Below are 17,343 nucleotides of genomic sequence, written 5' to 3' on the forward strand. Positions count from 1 at the left end.
TTTGCGAATCCCCTTGTACGAACTATAATGAGAGACACCCTATAAAGTTTCTCAATATTCTTATCCTGCAATTAATTATTGTAGAAACACAAATCTCAATTTTCCAGTTCGAGTGACTATAACAAAAAAAAATTCTCACTCAAAATATTAATAATAAAATTGTTGACTAACTATATATTTTTGATGGTGTGACATCAGTACTAGCATGGACATAGCGGAGTAACTCAGCGACACATTTATTATTTTCTATTTTTCTGAAAAGTTATAATATGAACAAGACAACCTTCTACCATATATTATAATATCACAACCCATGTTGATTGATCGATCACTTTTATTTTGTAACTTAGATTATATAGTAAACAATTTTTTTAACCTTAAAGTACATGAGATAAACGAGGTTTGATGAGAACTTCAAGTGGAGTAGCTTTGACGTTTGTGAGCCCAAAACTCTCGGTCATATCAATTGGTGCATTATCAGAGAGAGTCGAAACTTGGAACGCATGTAAGAAGCTGGCCAATGTAAATTGCACCATTTGAATACCGAAATCTAGTCCAGGGCATGCTCTTCTTCCACTTCCAAACGGAATTAACTCAAAATGTTGACCCCTAACATCGACATCTTTATGGGTGGTTAGAAATCTCTCCGGCTTGAACCCTAACGGGTCATCCGGCCACATATTTGGGTCTGTTTGGATCTTCCATAGGTTTGTGATCAACCGTGTACCCTTTGGGACATAGTAGCCACCGATGGTGCTGTCCTGGTTGAATTCACGTGGTCCCGATAACGGTGCTGCCGGGTATAACCGAAGCGTCTCTTTCACTATGGCTTGGATATAAACCAGCTTGCTCATATCCGACTCACTCACAAATCTCTCTCTTCCTATCTCAGTGTCTAGTTCATCTTGGGCTCTTTTCAACTTTTCACGGTTGTTTAAAAGTAATGATATTGCCCATGTCAAAGTGACCATGGTGGTATCGCTGCCTCCTGCAATCATATTCTGAGAAAAACACAAAGTATTTATATATAAAAGATGTATATAAAAATATTCAAATTCGAGTGCATATATAGCTTCATAGAAGTATGTACCAAGCTTGTGGCTTTGTTGATGGTATCTGCATCAAAACCGTCGAGGTCTGCGCCTTCAAGTATCGAAATCATGATGTCTATGAAGTCTTGCTCCCCTTTACAATTATGAGCATCATCGCCTTCTAGTGCTCTCTTTTGCTTATGCTCTTCCACCCATTTTCCAACAATGGCGTCCAATTCTTTTGCGGTTTTCTTCATTGCTTTCTCATGTCCACCTAAATCCAACCACCGAAGATGAGGAATCACATCGCCCACCAATAGCATCCCCACAAAGTTAAAGAACTCCCTAACTGCCTTCTGGACTTGACATGCTTCGTTCTTCTCTTCCTTGTCAGTAGTAACAGAGTAACGTTTTCCAGCCACCATCCTGAGAATCACGTTTAGAGTGAGGTCCCCGAACCATTGTTTTAACTCCACCAACACTTGGTCACTGTTTGAACCTTTTTTTTTTTTTTCATTTTCTCTATTGCTCCAAGTTCTGTACAGTTCTTTCAAAAAGGTGCTCACTTCCGAGCCTCGAATGTGTTTAAGCAGCTCGAGTCGGCGCTTGGAAAGCAACTCTAAGGTGGTAATCTTACGCATTTCTCGCCAGTATGGTCCGTAGGGTGCAAACCCAAACATTGCGTAGTTATAGCCAATATGATCTAAAACGGCCATTTTCGGTCGGGAGGACAAGCATATGTCTTTGATGGTGAAGCACTCCTTAGCCATCTCACTACTACTCACCACCAAAGATTCACGCACCCCGAGCCGGATGGTGAAAAGGGGTCCGTATTTGTCTGCCATGGCTCCCAAGACTATGTGAAGAGGCTTGGTTGACCTTCCTAATGAGGGAAGGTGACCAAATAAAGGCCATGCACCCTTGGCTTCAGGAGCTCTTTTTCCCTCGGAACCTCTCCAACTCCTTGAGATTAAACAAAAGGAAATGGTTATTATTGCAAGCAATCCAACCGTGATAGGATTCTTCAGAGAGGGAATGAGAAAATCCATTGCAACTTATATATGGATCGTTAGCTAACTGGGGTGGAAAGATATGGGCAGATTTGGTTTTGTATTACTTTGCTCCTTCACAAACCCACATCTATAGCACTAGTAAGATATGTGGACGCATTCTACCAATCTTAGCTTTTGGGTAAGATAAGATCGATTATCTTGTTTTGTATGTGTGGTTTATCTTTGATTGGCATGTATGTTATCTTGTCTCATATCTTTGACAAATGACACTGTCAAGTAGACAAAATTAAGATTCATTAGTCAAAACTACTTTTCCTTGTTGATAATGGCTTTACCAATAAGGCATTGACAAGTGAATCTCACTAAGTATAGGACAACTTTATTTAATCCACATTGGATTCTTATAATCGATTTTCAACTAGTATAGTCTATTTAAAATTTTCATCAATCCAGTAGCTTTTTTAAATGAAAAATGTCTTTTTGACAATTATAAAATATATATTTATGTGTTGTAGAATGAGAAAATTTGAGAGAGAATAATGTGTACTTCTTTATTGATAATATGACTCTTTATATATATATATATATATATATATATATATATTATAATTATAAAAGACTTACTTATAAATAAACCTGCTACATTATCATCAAATTGAACATGATTCTAATAACGTGTTGTAGAATTAGAAAATTTGAGACAGATTAGGTTGAAACAATGGCTGTTTCAACATGTATAGATTATAACTATATTGAAGTGTCAAGTTATCGCATTTTGAAGTGTCAAGTTAATTGATATACATTGACACCTTGTACCATGCGTCATGCCTAGAAGTTGAAGCAAATATCAGATTCAACTGAAAACTTAACTCTTCAGTATTTATCCAAGTTTGATGAGATTTTCCTTTTACAAGGTTTATTTAATTCAAAATCAGATGAGTTCAATTACCAACATATATAAATTTTTTTTTTTTTAAAAATCAGTTTCTTACATCAATTAAGTTTGTAAACAGTTAACCACTGCAAGTGGCCTAGTGGTTCTTGCCTAGTTGGGTGTGCTCCCCAACCTAGGTTCGAACCCCGAAGTTGTCAAAGTGGCCAGGCACTGTGCTGCAATGTACAGTTGGAGCATTTCACATGCGCCGAAGGGGTTTATCTTGGGCCTTGGAAGCCTTTGGGTTCCCCTTGAAAAAGTCAAAAAAAGTTTGTAAACAGTTATCGTTCTTCCCGGCATTATTCTATCTCTCAATGAATCCAAGCTTGGAGCCCCAACCCCCAAAGTACTGTGTTCAAATATGCAGTTCTTGTAAAGCTCTGCATTCTATTCTTTAGATCTAGTTCAACTGGTGTATGTGCGTCCCACGTACTGGTCAGTTCTTTCGAATTGGATACGTACAGGAGAATAACTTTCCATTATTTTTATTCAAGAGTCATCTTTTGTCTACTGTGCTTGGCTACCTCATCAAACTCGACATTCCTCTTAGCCTCTAAACTGTTTCAGCAGAACTATACAAGCAAAGATTTGTACAAATGATATTACATTCTTCTGTTTTTGCATATTTTCCTTTATCAATATTGTTTGGATCATTTATAATTACAATCCCAAGATTGATATTTAGTTTAAGTATTTCATAAGTAAAAGAGCAGATTGAACGTTTGCTGATTCGATCCCTCTTGCACAAACTATAATGAGAGACACCCTACAAAGTTTCTCAATATTCTTGGCTTGAGAAATGAGAATGTTATGATAGTTGGAAGATAATACTATTGTTTAGTATTGAAAATTTTGTGTGTGTGGCTTTTAATTCTACATTTTGAAAAGAAAAAAAAATATTTATCTCCACTCCACCCTCTACTCTCGCCTAAACAAGCTTAACTTCAAAGTTGTAAGTGGCTCCATTTCATTGTTGCTAGTATGGTCGCACCTAATCTCTTCATCATCTAATAAGAAGTGCTTTTAATCCTGCAATTATTTATTGTAGAAACACAAATTTTAAGTTTTCAATTTGAGTAACTATAACAGAGAAATGTCCCACTAAGAATATTAACAACAAAAATGCAGACTTGTTGTAAATATTATATATATGTGGCTATCAACTGTAAATACTCATTAGTTTTGTCCTTATGATATAAACACTACTTCTATATAAAGGGGTCTAATGAGAATGAAACACACACTTTTACCTCCTCATATATTCTGTCTCTCTATTCTATCTCTCTAGTTTATAACACGTTATCAGCATGACACTCTAACCAACTGGGCTAATAGGCCATCATGATAACATCAAATAAATAGCCATGATAAGTATCAAATAATGATAATAAAATGAGTTATTAATAACAATAACTACCATATATATCAGTAATAAAAAAGGCAATGACTACTTGTAGTATCTGCCATGATTACATCTCTCAGCTTTAATTATACTTATAGTATATGTTTTGAGCGATGTACACATTGACTACTTATTGCTTTAATTATCTATAGTATTAGCAACATATTTATATATTACAAATATGTTCATCATTTTGTCACACAGATAATTGAAATACTAAATATACATTTACATTTGGTTGTGAATTTTGTAATCACAAGAGATCAAAATCTCTATATTTTTGATCTGATTACATAAGGACTAAAGAAAAGAATTCCTCCACTGATTGTTACACAATCAAGATAGATCAATATCTCTTGTTCCCTCAAATTATGTCAGGACCTTTGTCCCTTCTCTTTATGAGTACATGTGAACCTTTGTTCACTCCACTTTTAGAGCAAGGTTCTAATTGTGAAGACTCGAGCCCAATGCTTTGAGTACAATATAAAATTTAATGAGGTTATGATCCTCCATTGTATTATTATTGGAGTATATTCTTATACCCATATCATATGGACCACTGTCCCAAAATTGAAATTCGAGTATATCATTTTGGCATGTGTTTTCATTGTAAACAATAATATGAACCACGTGTTCATAATTTGAACTATGAATGTTCATGATAAACATAATGACAAATATATTTGTCTTGCATATAATGCAATTATGGACATGATTCATTGCAATTGTTGATAATTTTTCACAATTAATGCTTCAGAAAGCTAAAGTAACAATCATTTCAAGAGTTGCAGATCTTAATTGATGGCTCCAGGTGACCTCGTATTATGTTACTTATGTGGAATACCATTGCATATATTTGGTGATGGAATTTTCACCTAAATTAAGTTGTATTAATCAACTATAAGTATACCACTGTATACTGTATCATGAACTAATATTTTCATTGAGCCAAATAAAATTATTTTGCTGTGACCAATGTGTCTTTAATTTATCTACTATGTCATGTAGACTCATCTACATACATGCTTTACATTGTTGTATAATACAACAATAATTGCAAACCTTCCTAACAAACAAATTATAATTGATCACACATTTGTGAGTTGTCACTATAATGGGAAAATCCTCCCGCCATTATGAGAAGAAATATCATTTATGAAAACGATTTAAATTGGCGTGTGATATCTATCCACCATGTCTCATTTTAATTTTGAGTAAATCTCAATTCATTATCTTTTTTACCTAAAAATTGGTTTGGGCCAGCCACCCAGCAATGGATTTTCGATCTAATATTTATGAACACATATTTTGTGTGAACAAATCTGATAGTCTTCCCGCCGTTAGGGGGAGGAAAGACTAATGTAATGGCGTAAATTGTGTGGAATATATCCACTGTCACGCCCTTGATTTTTAACAACATTAAAAATCGATATATAATCTCATATTTATATATGCGCGATCGTTCAGCCATCAATACAAAATACCTAGAAACTTTTCCCTTTTAACCCAAGTACACATTGATGCCCTGAACCCACAATAATAACATATACTCGCCCTCCAGAGAGTTATGTAATACAACAGCTTACGAATTAAATTGCCACAACAAAATAAAACGTAAATGCTCCTTAGAGCTCACTACAAGCGAAAGTCTTAATAACGGTAAAGTCATATAAATAGCTTCCTACCGTTAAGCTGCAAGCACGCTACCTCAGCATCAGCCACGATTATCCTGACCTGCAGAAATAACCCATACACCATTTGAATGGTGCACCGGGTTGCCACATAACAAACCCGGTAAGCTTTTGCAAGTCCGTATGAGTAACTCAAAACACACACGCACAACTCACCCAACGAGGAAACCCATCAACTCGTAAAAAGGGACACACACCATGTTTTCCCAAAACAGCACATTCTTTTCCCAAAAGAAACAAATACAAGTCACCCCGTGACAGAATCATATTAATTGAAACTTTGACAATTTAAATATGATACACAAGTCCTCCCCGGACATTTAAAAGAAAGAATCCCCGAAACTCTCTTTTAAAAACACGCACTCATGAGCATCAGATAGCTCCCCGCTACCCCCTATGATGTACCAACAACAAATCAGTCCAACCTAGACACATAACACATCAACACACACCTCAATCATATCTATCGTTAACCTAACATATAGAATATGATTCACAAGTCCTCCCAGGACATTTAAAAGAAAGAATCCCCGAAACTCTCTTTTAAAAACATGTACTCATGAGCATCAGATAGCTCCCCGCTACCCCCCATGATGTACCAACAACAAATCAGTCCAATCTAGACACACAACACATCAACACATCCTCAATCATATCTATCATTAACCTAACAAATATAATATGATTCACAAGTCCTCCCAGGACATTTAAAAGAAAGAATCCTCGAAACTCTCTTTTAAAAACACATACTCATGAGCATCAAATAACTCCCCGCTACCCCCCATGACGTACCAACAACGGAATAGAGCTCTAACTGATCGTATCCACTCACCCCGCCAGAGGCGTGATGTTCCGATTGTCAGACAGATCACCACACGGATCACTCCCAGCAACCCCGAATCCTCAGACCTCCCCAGGTCGTCAGATCAAACATTAAACAACCCACACAAATCTTGGCACTTCCCAAACAATAGGAATTCCCAGTTCCTAATACATTGTCTCTTGAAAAGTCAAGCCTCAAGTAATAGAATGAAACCCATCAATCCCTATTGCATAAATCACCCCTCTACCCACAAGAATATACATATTTCATGTAAATATATATATATATATATATATACACACACAGACGTGGTCATTCACTCAAGAATGCCACTAATACCAACAATAGTTTACAGTTAAGTAAATAACTCTCAAAACAATAAAGGTATTCCGTTCATTAATGAACCTTGTGAGATTACTCACCTCGAAACTCCTGCTGCGTTTTCAATATAGAACAAGGCATCCACACCACAAAATATCTGTCCAAAGATACCTCGTCAAGTACCTAATCACATACGGTTTCAACTTAGCAACAATCCACAAACGATTTAAGTCCGAAACCCCTGCTTTGAACTAAAATCCCCAAAGTGACGTCAATCGAGGTGAAACCACATCCGAGACCTCCCAATGTCTCCGGAATACTTCTACGATCGATATGTGAAAACCACAAGTCGATCGGAAGCTCGAATCCTCACAGATCGAATAAATCGACCGGTATGAAACCGTAAAAATCATAACAAATCCATATGAACTCCAAAATTTGCATATTATAGATTGAAACGCTCGTATCAAAGAGTAGAACATATATAATATCAAAAACAGTTCCCTATATGGCCGAAAAGCCACCAGAACGCCACCACAGAAGGTGGCACACCGCCGCCGGCCAAAACTCAATATTTCACAAAACTCCCAACATCATAGCTTTTCAACTAAGCATGCTTGTGAATTTTCATAACTAGAACGAAGTTGGAAACAAAGCATAAAGGACTGAAAACTACCTCGCAAGCCGTGGATTGCTGTTCAACCCGAGTTGAGCCAAGTTCCACGTAAATCGATCCAAACAACCACCACAGATCGATCAGGGAGCCTTCTTTGAACTCAACAAAGGAAGCATAAAGCCACGTAGTCCCCGAAGCTGCGTTTTCCGACCTGGTCCGAATACACCAGACTCCTCCGCCTTCTAGTGCCATCACCGCCGCGAATGGCCGCTAGAGGACACCACAGGGACGACCAGACGGAGGAGGCGATCTGATATGGAAACTTTCACTGCCGGAGACCGCCGAAAAATCCGGGTCGGGTCAGTCGCGGGTGAGGAGAGAGAACGGAGCGTTTCTGGTTTCCGAAAAAGGAAAATGGAAAAAATGGAAATAGTAAGTTTCCGAAAATGGAAACTCCTATTTATAGAACTTTCCCAAAACTTCAAACGCTCATAACTTTTACATACGAACTCCGATTTTCACGTTCCACATGTCCACGAACTCATATCAACGCGTTCTACAACTTTCTTGAAGGAAGTTTTTGGAGAATCTCAACGTATCCAAAGTCAACCTTAGCAATCCCCCTAAAGTCATACTTTCCGAATAAAAATTCGTCCGAAACACTTCCGCTCCATCCACGACCCACGAAACCGTCCAATAACCACTAATTAAATTATGAAAAATCCTTGGAAAATAATTACGAATTTCCGGGGCATCACATCCACCAAGTCCAATGTTTAAGCTTCATGTAAGGGAAGATTATACAAGCCCTGTAATACTCTTCATTAGGTTATACAAATATCTACATTCTTTAATTAATTTGTCCTTAATAAACAACAAATGGCCTAAAAGAGGCATGGGTACCTGAAATGAATAAGCTTATTATAGCTAATGCATGCATATATTTTGAATGTGTGACAGATCTCTAATCGATGTTCATTGATGATATCACATCTATAGTAGCTACTAAATATCATCAAGATACTACCACGTTGTGCTGTGTCGACAATTTATAATATTGGCCAAATTGGAAATAGGCAATTCCAATGAATTTGAATATTGTAAACGTGATGATATACTTGGACTTTATTAACCCTAGAACTTACAAAAGGGTGTACTAAAGTGAATTGAAATCACTATGACACAAGTCTCTTTATAGAGACATGGGCTTATCATTCTTCTCCAAGCGACAACTTTTCTATAAGTACAGTGTTATATTGACGAGAGACTTATGGTATGTTGTCTTGGCTAATAATATGAAGATCTTAAAGGCAAATTGCTAAAAACAAATCCCCAAATCCTATGTGCCATTATAAGCATATTGCTTAGTTAAATCCTTAATGGATTCATTTTGCAAAAGGCAAATCCATGAATGATTGAAAGAGCTTAAACCTCACTCATGGAATCAAAAAGTCTAAAGTTCATATATACTGATTCATTTACAGTCAAAGTGACTTATTGCCTCAATGAGTACTATAACAAGAATAAGAAATTGAATTCGAATCATGCTCACAATGTTGCAACATATTCTAACTTCCACGAAGTTATGAAGTTATCTAGAGCTCATATTGAGCCATTATGAAATTATCAATTACACAAATTGATATTTATGGATAAGTATGCAATACTTAAATTTCAATGCTCGGAATATTGTATAAAGGTAAATGTATCAATTGTTGTTCCTTTATACTGTTATTCTTTGCTAATATCGTTATCTATAATTTGAGCATATTAAATTGGTTCTACTTGAGGTAAGATTTATTATCATAGTTTTATTGGTATTATCCTAACCTTTACAGGAATTGAAACTCATGATGAGTCTCCTTTATGCAAAGCACCCATGGTCTCACCTATGCGATTGACACACCATATCCAATATACATGGTGCATGTATTTTGTTACACACATGATTGAAGCTTGCAACAATCAGGGGAAGAATTCAAAATTATACTACTTAAGACATATGCGCGTTGTACTCTTTTTCTTCTTCGACTAGGGTTATTTTGTCCCACTGGATTTTTGTTACTTGGCAAGGTTTTTGACAAGGCAACATTAAGTGCGTCCAACACCATATCATTCAGTGGTGGATATCCAAGGGGGAGTGTTGTAATTATTATATATATGTGGTTGTCCACTGTAAATACTCATTAGTTTTGTCCTTATGATGTAAATACTACTCCTATATAAAGGGGTCTAATGAGAATGAAACACACAGTTTTACCACATATATTATGTCTCTCTATTCTATCTCTCTTATTCTCTAGTTTATGACAAGACTAACTATATATTTTTGATGAAGTGAGATCAGTAGTAGCACCATGGGCATGGCAGAAACTCAATAACACATCTGTTATTTCTATTTTACAAAACAACTATAATATAAACAAGACAACCTTCTACACAAGCCATGACCGATGGATTGATCATTTTTATTTAGTAATTAGATAACATAGTAACTACTTTTCATTCATAAAGTTAATGAGAAAAATGAGGTTTGATGAGAACTTCAAGTGGAGTAGCCTTAACGTTAGTGATCTCAAGACTCTTAGTCATATCAATTGGTGCATTTTCGGGAAGAGTAGAAACTTGGAACGCATGTAGGAAGCTGGCCAATGTAAATTGCACCATTTGAATGCCGAAAGCTAGTCCAGGGCATGCTCTTCTTCCACTTCCAAATGGAATAAACTCAAAGTGTTGACCCTTAACATCAACATCCTTATGGGTGGTTAGAAATCTCTCCGGCTTGAACCCTAACGGGTCATCTGGCCACTTTTTTTTGTCAGTTTGGATCTTCCATAGTTTGTGATTAACCGTGTACTCTTTGGGACAAAGTAGCCACCTATGGTACAGTCCTTGTTGAATTCATGTGGTGCTGATAATGGTGTTGCATGGTATAACCAAAGCGTCTCTTTCACTATGGCTTGGATATAGACTAACTTGCTCATATCCGACTCACTCACAAATCTGTCTCTTCCTATCTCGGTGTGACGGTGTCTAGTGCATCTTGGACTCTTTTCAACTTGTGACTGTTGTTTAACAGTAATGCTATTGCCCATGTTAAAGTTACCATGGAGATATCGCTGCCTCCTGCAATCATAGTCTGAGAAAAACACCAAGAGGTTACATAGAAAAGTAGTAATTAAAAATGTTAAAATTTTTGTGCATCTATAGCTATACAGAAGCAAGTACCAAGGTTGTAGCTTTGTTGACGGTATCCGCATCAAAACCGCCGAGGTCCGCAGCCTCAAGTATTGATATCACCGTGTTTCTACTCCAATCATACCCCTGCCGGCATAATAGACTGGGAGCTCTTTCTTTCCTTCCCTCCGTACAAAAGCACAGCTGACCGCTGAAGTCAATACCACTAGGTATATGAATAATATTTCACCTTATACTAGAATGGAGAGAAATGGGATTGCCGCTAGTTATTCTGTCAGGATCTGAAATGCCGCCTCACAATCTGGCGTCCAATCCACCTTCTTATGGTGGCACCTTTTCATGGTCTTGAAGAATGAGAGACACTTATTAGTGAGTTTTGAAATGAAGCGGGATAGTGCCGTTAGCTTACCTTGGAGGCTTTGAACATGAACCTTCTCCTCAAGGGACTTCATGTTGAGGATTGCATGTACCTTGTCGAGGATTGCCTCTTTGTCGTGTTTGCTAATGATGTAGCCCAGAAATTTGCTAGCGGTGACGCCAAAGAAGCACTTCTCTAAGTTGAGGCGCATACTGTAAGCCAAGAGGATGGAAAATATAATGCGAAGGTTAGCTACATGCCCGCTTACCTTGATGCTTTTGATGAGCATGTCGTCCATGTATACCTCTATGATCTTGCCGAGGTGTTCCACGAACATGGCGTTCATCAACCGCTGATATGTAGTGCCCGCATTCTTAAGGCCGAAGGGCATGACATTGTAGCAGTATAGGCCTTTGTCGGTTGTGAAAGTGGTACATTCTTGATCACCGGGGTGCATTTTGATTTGGTTGTAACCGGAGAAAGCATCCATCATGCTAAGAAATTCGTGTCCCACTGTGGCGTCGACCAGTTGGTGTATACGCGGTAGCGGGAAACTATCTGTGGGGCATGCCTTGTACAGACCCTTGAAGTCTACGCACATTCGCTATTTCCTGCTGGGCTTTCTTACCATTACTATGTTAGAGATCCACTGGGAATAATTGACTTGGCGGATGAATCCTATACTCTGTAGCTTGGTCACCTCCTCCCTGATTGCACGATACCTTTCCTCGTCAAAGGTTCGTCTTTTTTGTTTGACGGGGTAGAAGGATGGCTTGATGCTTAACTTCTGTGTGATGATATCAGGAGAGATGCCAGGCATGTCCGCGTAAGACCATATGAATACAGCGGCGTTTTCCCACAGGAATTGTGTAAGCTCCGCCACTATCTCAGGAAAGAGTTGGGCGCCAATGTGCAATGTTCATTCTGGGTGCTCGTCAGAGATGCTAACGGTCTGTAGGGATGTCTCCGGGTTGACTGGTTCCTTTTTGACATATTTCTCTTCATTGTCTCTGGGATCGTCAATCTTATCCATCAGCAGCGGTTGACTTCCTACTGTTAAGATCTCATGGCGGTGCAACAAGCGTGTCACAGTTGTTGAGTAACACTCTCGTGCGAGCTGCTGACTTCCTCTGACGCAACCGGTGCTATTGGGGGTGGGAAACTTCATGAGTAACATATGTCCGGCGATAATCCATTTCAACTTGTTGAGGGCTGGGCGGCCAATGATGGCTATGTAGGAACTGAGGCAGTCGACTACGATGAACTCAGTGTGTATCTCTGCTGTATAAGAGCAAGTTCTGATGACTAGGCACATGTAATCTGAACCTAATGGTTGTGTGACGTCACCAGAAAAACTAAGTAGCGGTTCATGGTCTTGCAGGAGTTTTATGTTGCACTCGAGTTGATTGTAACTGCCGTTGAAGATGACATTAATGACGGACCAGTTGTTGACCAGCATTCTTCCCACTGACCACTTGTCGAGTATTGCGTCGATTAAGAATAGGTCGTCGTGTGGGAGGTGCACATCTCACTCTTCCTCCTCGCAGAATATTATGGGCTCCTAGCCGAATTTTGGTAGTTTAGCGGATCTCTCATAGCGGATGGTGCAGACTTCCTTTGGGTGATTAGTGCGTGCATAACACTTTCTTGCCCTGTGTGACATGTTGTTGATGGGAGCGCAGCAGTCGATCGTGTTGATATGGCGCATTGGCTCAATGTTGGTGACCACTGGCGCTGGTTGGTGGACCTTGAATTGCTCTAGTTTATCGTCGCAATAGAGTGTCTCAATCGATGTTTTTAAGGCGTTGCAATTGTTGGTGTTGTGACCGCTATCCTCATGGTACTTGCACCACTTACCAGTGTTTCTTGGTTTTCATACCCTTGAAAACTTTCATGGTGATGGCGGAGGGATTTGGTCTTTGCACTTATTATAAATTTCTTCATAGGAAGCGGTAAGTACTGTGAATACTACATACCGTTGGGACGATGACACCTGCTTGTTATTATGGTTGTCATTATGGAAAGACCGATTGCCCTTGTTGTGGTTTGGTGATCTTTCTGTCACTTATCTTGATAGTTACCCTGCTGCCACTCTCTTTTTCTGTCATTCAAGGGTGTAGCAGAGGGTTTGTTGGTGGTTTCGTGTTGAGAGGAGGAAGGCTGAGTTATTTCGGTGGGAGTTTGTGGTGGCGATGGTGCCTCACCATATGTAATGTACTCTGCTTGTGACTGGAGGACCGCTTCAACCATGACATGATCATATGCCGCGTTTGGGCAATCGTAATTGAGATGGTAAAGGAATGGTCCCTTTAAGAGCCCTTGTTTGAACGCTGCCAACACCATTATCTTGTCTTGTCGCAGCATCGAGATGCAAAGGCCATCCATCTTGTGACAAATGTCTTTAACGATTCCTCAACGCCTTATTTGACGCTGAACAGCTGGCTGGTATTGTAGTATCCCACTGCCAAGAGGATAAATAGTGATAAGAAAGCGTTTGACAACGCAAAGAATGAATAAATGGATCCGGGTGGACACTCAAAGAACTAACTCAATGCCTCGCTATCCAGGGTGGCGTTGTCGAACCTCTTGTTATTAGTTACCATCTTGAATGTGTCCATATAGATGAAGGGGTCCGTGAGACCACTGTATTGAGCAATTTTTGGCCTTTTGCCATATGTCGGTCGGACAGCTTGCAAGATTCTGGCGGTAAATGGATCTGGCTTGACCAATGTCTCTTCCAACTGCTGCACTCTTTGCAAGATCAAGGTGGTGGCATCAACAGTGAGCCTTGCTTGTGAATTATGTAGGACTTGGTTTAGGTGTTGCTTAGGGGCTGGCGGATTTCCCTCTGTTCTTGCTTGTTCAGTGTTGAGGTTGGCGTGCGGCTGCGATTCTACCTCCTGTTCCAACATTGGTTGTGGTGGAGGACATGGGTCCAATCCTGCCAACTCGGGTGAGTTCAGCGGGACGCCCATCTATACTACTGGCGTTAACCTTATCCTTATTCCGACGTTTAGGCTAACTTTTGCGCTTTGCGAGTTCTCGCTCCGCGCCAAGTTGGAGTTCGCCTCTCGCGCCTTCTTTAGGTCGTAAAATTTCAATAGCAGTGTGGCCACTTCACTACTAGAATTATGTTAATAGATATCACAATTTAAATCGGTTAGACTTGCACACGATGTAAAAAATCAAGCTAACATAGTTTTCAAAAGAAACCGATTTAAATATGTATCATTAGCATCGGTTCCTAAAATGACCGATGTTAAAAGTTTCGTTTGAAAATTTGCGGGAACTTGATTTTCATGAAAGCGCAAAGTGTTTTAAGTGAATTGAGGAAGCGAGTACTAAAACTTAAAACTCCACACTTAGACAAAAATAGCGCCTGACCCCAAAACTGAAATAGATAGAAACCTAGCTCAGTCTCGAGCTCCTCCCAAACTCGAGCTCCTCCTCCTCACTCGAAGTCTGCGCCATTGTTACCCTCATCGCCTCCTTCGTCTACCTCCTCGGCTTCTTCGGCATCGACTTCGTCCAGTCCTTTATCTCACGCGCCTCCCACTACGACGACGCCTGGACAACGATGCCTGGGACAACGACGCCGTTGCTTCTTACTTTCTCGAATCGAGGCTCAGCGACTGCAAGAGAGCTGTGGTGATTCGGCGCGAGTGGCTTCTCATCATAGCTTCTCATCTCCGATCGGTGTATGAATTTCTAAACTCAGCACCTCTTTTTCTTTTTCTCTCTTCGATGTTTTCAATTGTTGAAGTATGCTTGTTTTTGTTTAGAGTTTGTGGGTTGGGTGGCTTCAAGAACGGTGAATTTGTGGAGAAAGTCAAGTCCATCTTGGGTATGTTCTCTCTTGCTTCCATCCAATCTTTGTAACAATTGAAATTGTGAGCTATGTAATTTTGGTTTTAATTGCTTTATTCTCTGATTTGTATGGTCACCTTGAGTTTGGACTGTGACTTTGTTATGCTTTTAAGATTAGACAGTCTGGAATCTGGAGAGAAAAAGAGTTTGAAGTTAATTGCAACTAGTAAACTGCAAAAATGAACAAGATTTATTTAGCTGCAAACTTCATTGTGCACATTTTGGACGGTTTGATTGGGGTGGTTTTGAGTTTGGTCCGGCGGCTGTGTGTCACAGACTATGGTGGCGCTTGGCGGCATTTCCGGCCATGCCAGGGGCATTTTTTTGTCATCTACTTGTCGATACGAGCATTTTGATATTTAATACGTAATTTTCGAAGTTGGTATGAATTTGTTAGGTTTTTACCGTTTTCGATTGTCTTGGTTTTCGATCCGTGAGGATCCAGTCGTTCGATCAACTTGAAGATATGACATATTGATCATAGGACTATTCCAGAGACTTTGAGTGCTCTCAGATGAAGTTATGCCTCGATTGGCATTACTTTTAGGGTTTTAGTTCAAACAGGGGTTCGGACTTTAATCGCTTTGTGTTTCGTTTGTTGAGTTGTGACCTTATCTTCCTTAGGTGCTTTACAAAGGGAGTTCTGTATTTCTTATTGTTTCCTTGAAGACGCAACTGGATTTTAGGTGAGTAAATCTCACGTGGTTCATTTACAAACGAAATTACTTATTTTTCAGAATTAATTAATAAATAGTAAATCGTTTTCGGAAATGAATATTTGTTTTAAATGATATGAACTCAATCGACTACGGTTCATAGGACTGCGGTTTACAGGTATGGAAAATGAGTTTTTAAGCATTAAAATGAGTTTCTCGAGTTTTGTGATTGTGAAGTATAGTTGGTATTAGTGGCATTCCTGAGAGGATGACTACAAATTTATATAAATTAAATGATGCGTTTATGTTATGAAGAATGGAGTTTTGGTGTGGAATTGGTTTGGGTTGTGATTGTGATTTTCTTATAAATGTGTGCAGTTTCGTATAGTATAACCAAGGTGGTGATTATGATTGATATTGCGGATTGGTTATGATGCTATTGATGATTTTGATGAGCTTTATAGTAATTCATACTTCATTAAGTGTTTGAAGTAGATCGTTGAGTAAATTAGGTTATGTGTTATTTAAGCAATTCGACGTGCATGTAATCTCCTGAACTAAAATCATACACAGGGATTACCATTATTCTGCATTGTTTTAATTGCATATAATTTCCTGAACTAAACTTTATGCAGAGATTATCAATTGTTTGTCTTCATGTAATCACCTGAACTAAGTCATATGCAGGGGTTACTATTTTGTTTGATTTGTTTAATTTCATTATTCTGGTCTTCTATTTTTTTGTTGGAGTTTACTCATACAAGCTGTCAAAAGCATACCAAGTTTGTTGTTGCAACCCGGTGCACTATTCAATGGTGTAGAGGTTGATCTTGCAGGTTAGGGAAACTGTGGCTGAAGTAGGAATCGTGCAATTGTAATTGTAGATGTTCGAAAGCTAATTTTGTTACTTAACTTTTTTTAGACTTCCATTTTATAGTAAGCTTTGTGGGAGCGTTTACTTATTATTTTGTTAACGCAACTTAATTCGTAAACTTTGTGTAATGTAATATATGGCTCTAAAGAACGAGTTTGTATTGACATTGTAGGTTTTAGACATTATCATGTACTTGTTTTAAGTTGAAATTTTTACAGGTATTTAGTGTTTATGTCTGAATCATCACACCCTGTGTATTTGTATTTGTTTATTATTTGTGCTTGGAAATCGGGACGTGACATATGCAAGCAAAGATTTGTATAAATGATAGTACGTCCTACTGTTTTGTATATTTTCCTTTATCAATATTGTTTGGATCCTTTATAATTACAAAGCCGAGATTGATATTTAGTTTAGAGAAAAATGCACTAACAATCTTTCAACTCTAATGCACCGGCCAGTTTGATACCCAAACTCTCAATGGTATCAATGTGATACATAAACATTTATTTTGCTATCGACGGCATACATCAGTTAGATTTCCCTGTGTCACATCCCC

The 17,343-nt window shown here is 38.6% G+C and overlaps 2 protein-coding genes across 2 annotated transcripts; both read right to left on the bottom strand.

The window, feature by feature from the left end:
* Window positions 1-316: 316 nt before the first annotated feature.
* Window positions 317-2,174, bottom strand: LOC112163824 (cytochrome P450 CYP82D47). The gene is made up of 2 exons (XM_024300079.2): window positions 1,091-2,174; window positions 317-1,001 (listed from the first exon to the last, which is right to left on the bottom strand). The coding sequence occupies exons 1-2, from the start codon at window positions 2,078-2,080 to the stop codon at window positions 378-380; spliced, it is 1,614 nt and encodes a 537-aa protein (XP_024155847.1). The 5' UTR covers window positions 2,081-2,174; the 3' UTR covers window positions 317-377.
* Window positions 2,175-10,345: 8,171 nt separating this feature from the next.
* Window positions 10,346-11,988, bottom strand: LOC112163825 (parthenolide synthase-like). Its single transcript, XM_024300080.1, has 3 exons — window positions 11,439-11,988; window positions 10,808-10,970; window positions 10,346-10,709 (listed from the first exon to the last, which is right to left on the bottom strand). The coding sequence occupies exons 1-3, from the start codon at window positions 11,986-11,988 to the stop codon at window positions 10,346-10,348; spliced, it is 1,077 nt and encodes a 358-aa protein (XP_024155848.1).
* Between the last annotated feature and the right edge of the window lie 5,355 nt (window positions 11,989-17,343).

Source organism: Rosa chinensis, chromosome 5 (assembly GCF_002994745.2).
Source record: "Rosa chinensis cultivar Old Blush chromosome 5, RchiOBHm-V2, whole genome shotgun sequence".
Lineage (NCBI taxonomy): Eukaryota > Viridiplantae > Streptophyta > Magnoliopsida > Rosales > Rosaceae > Rosa > Rosa chinensis.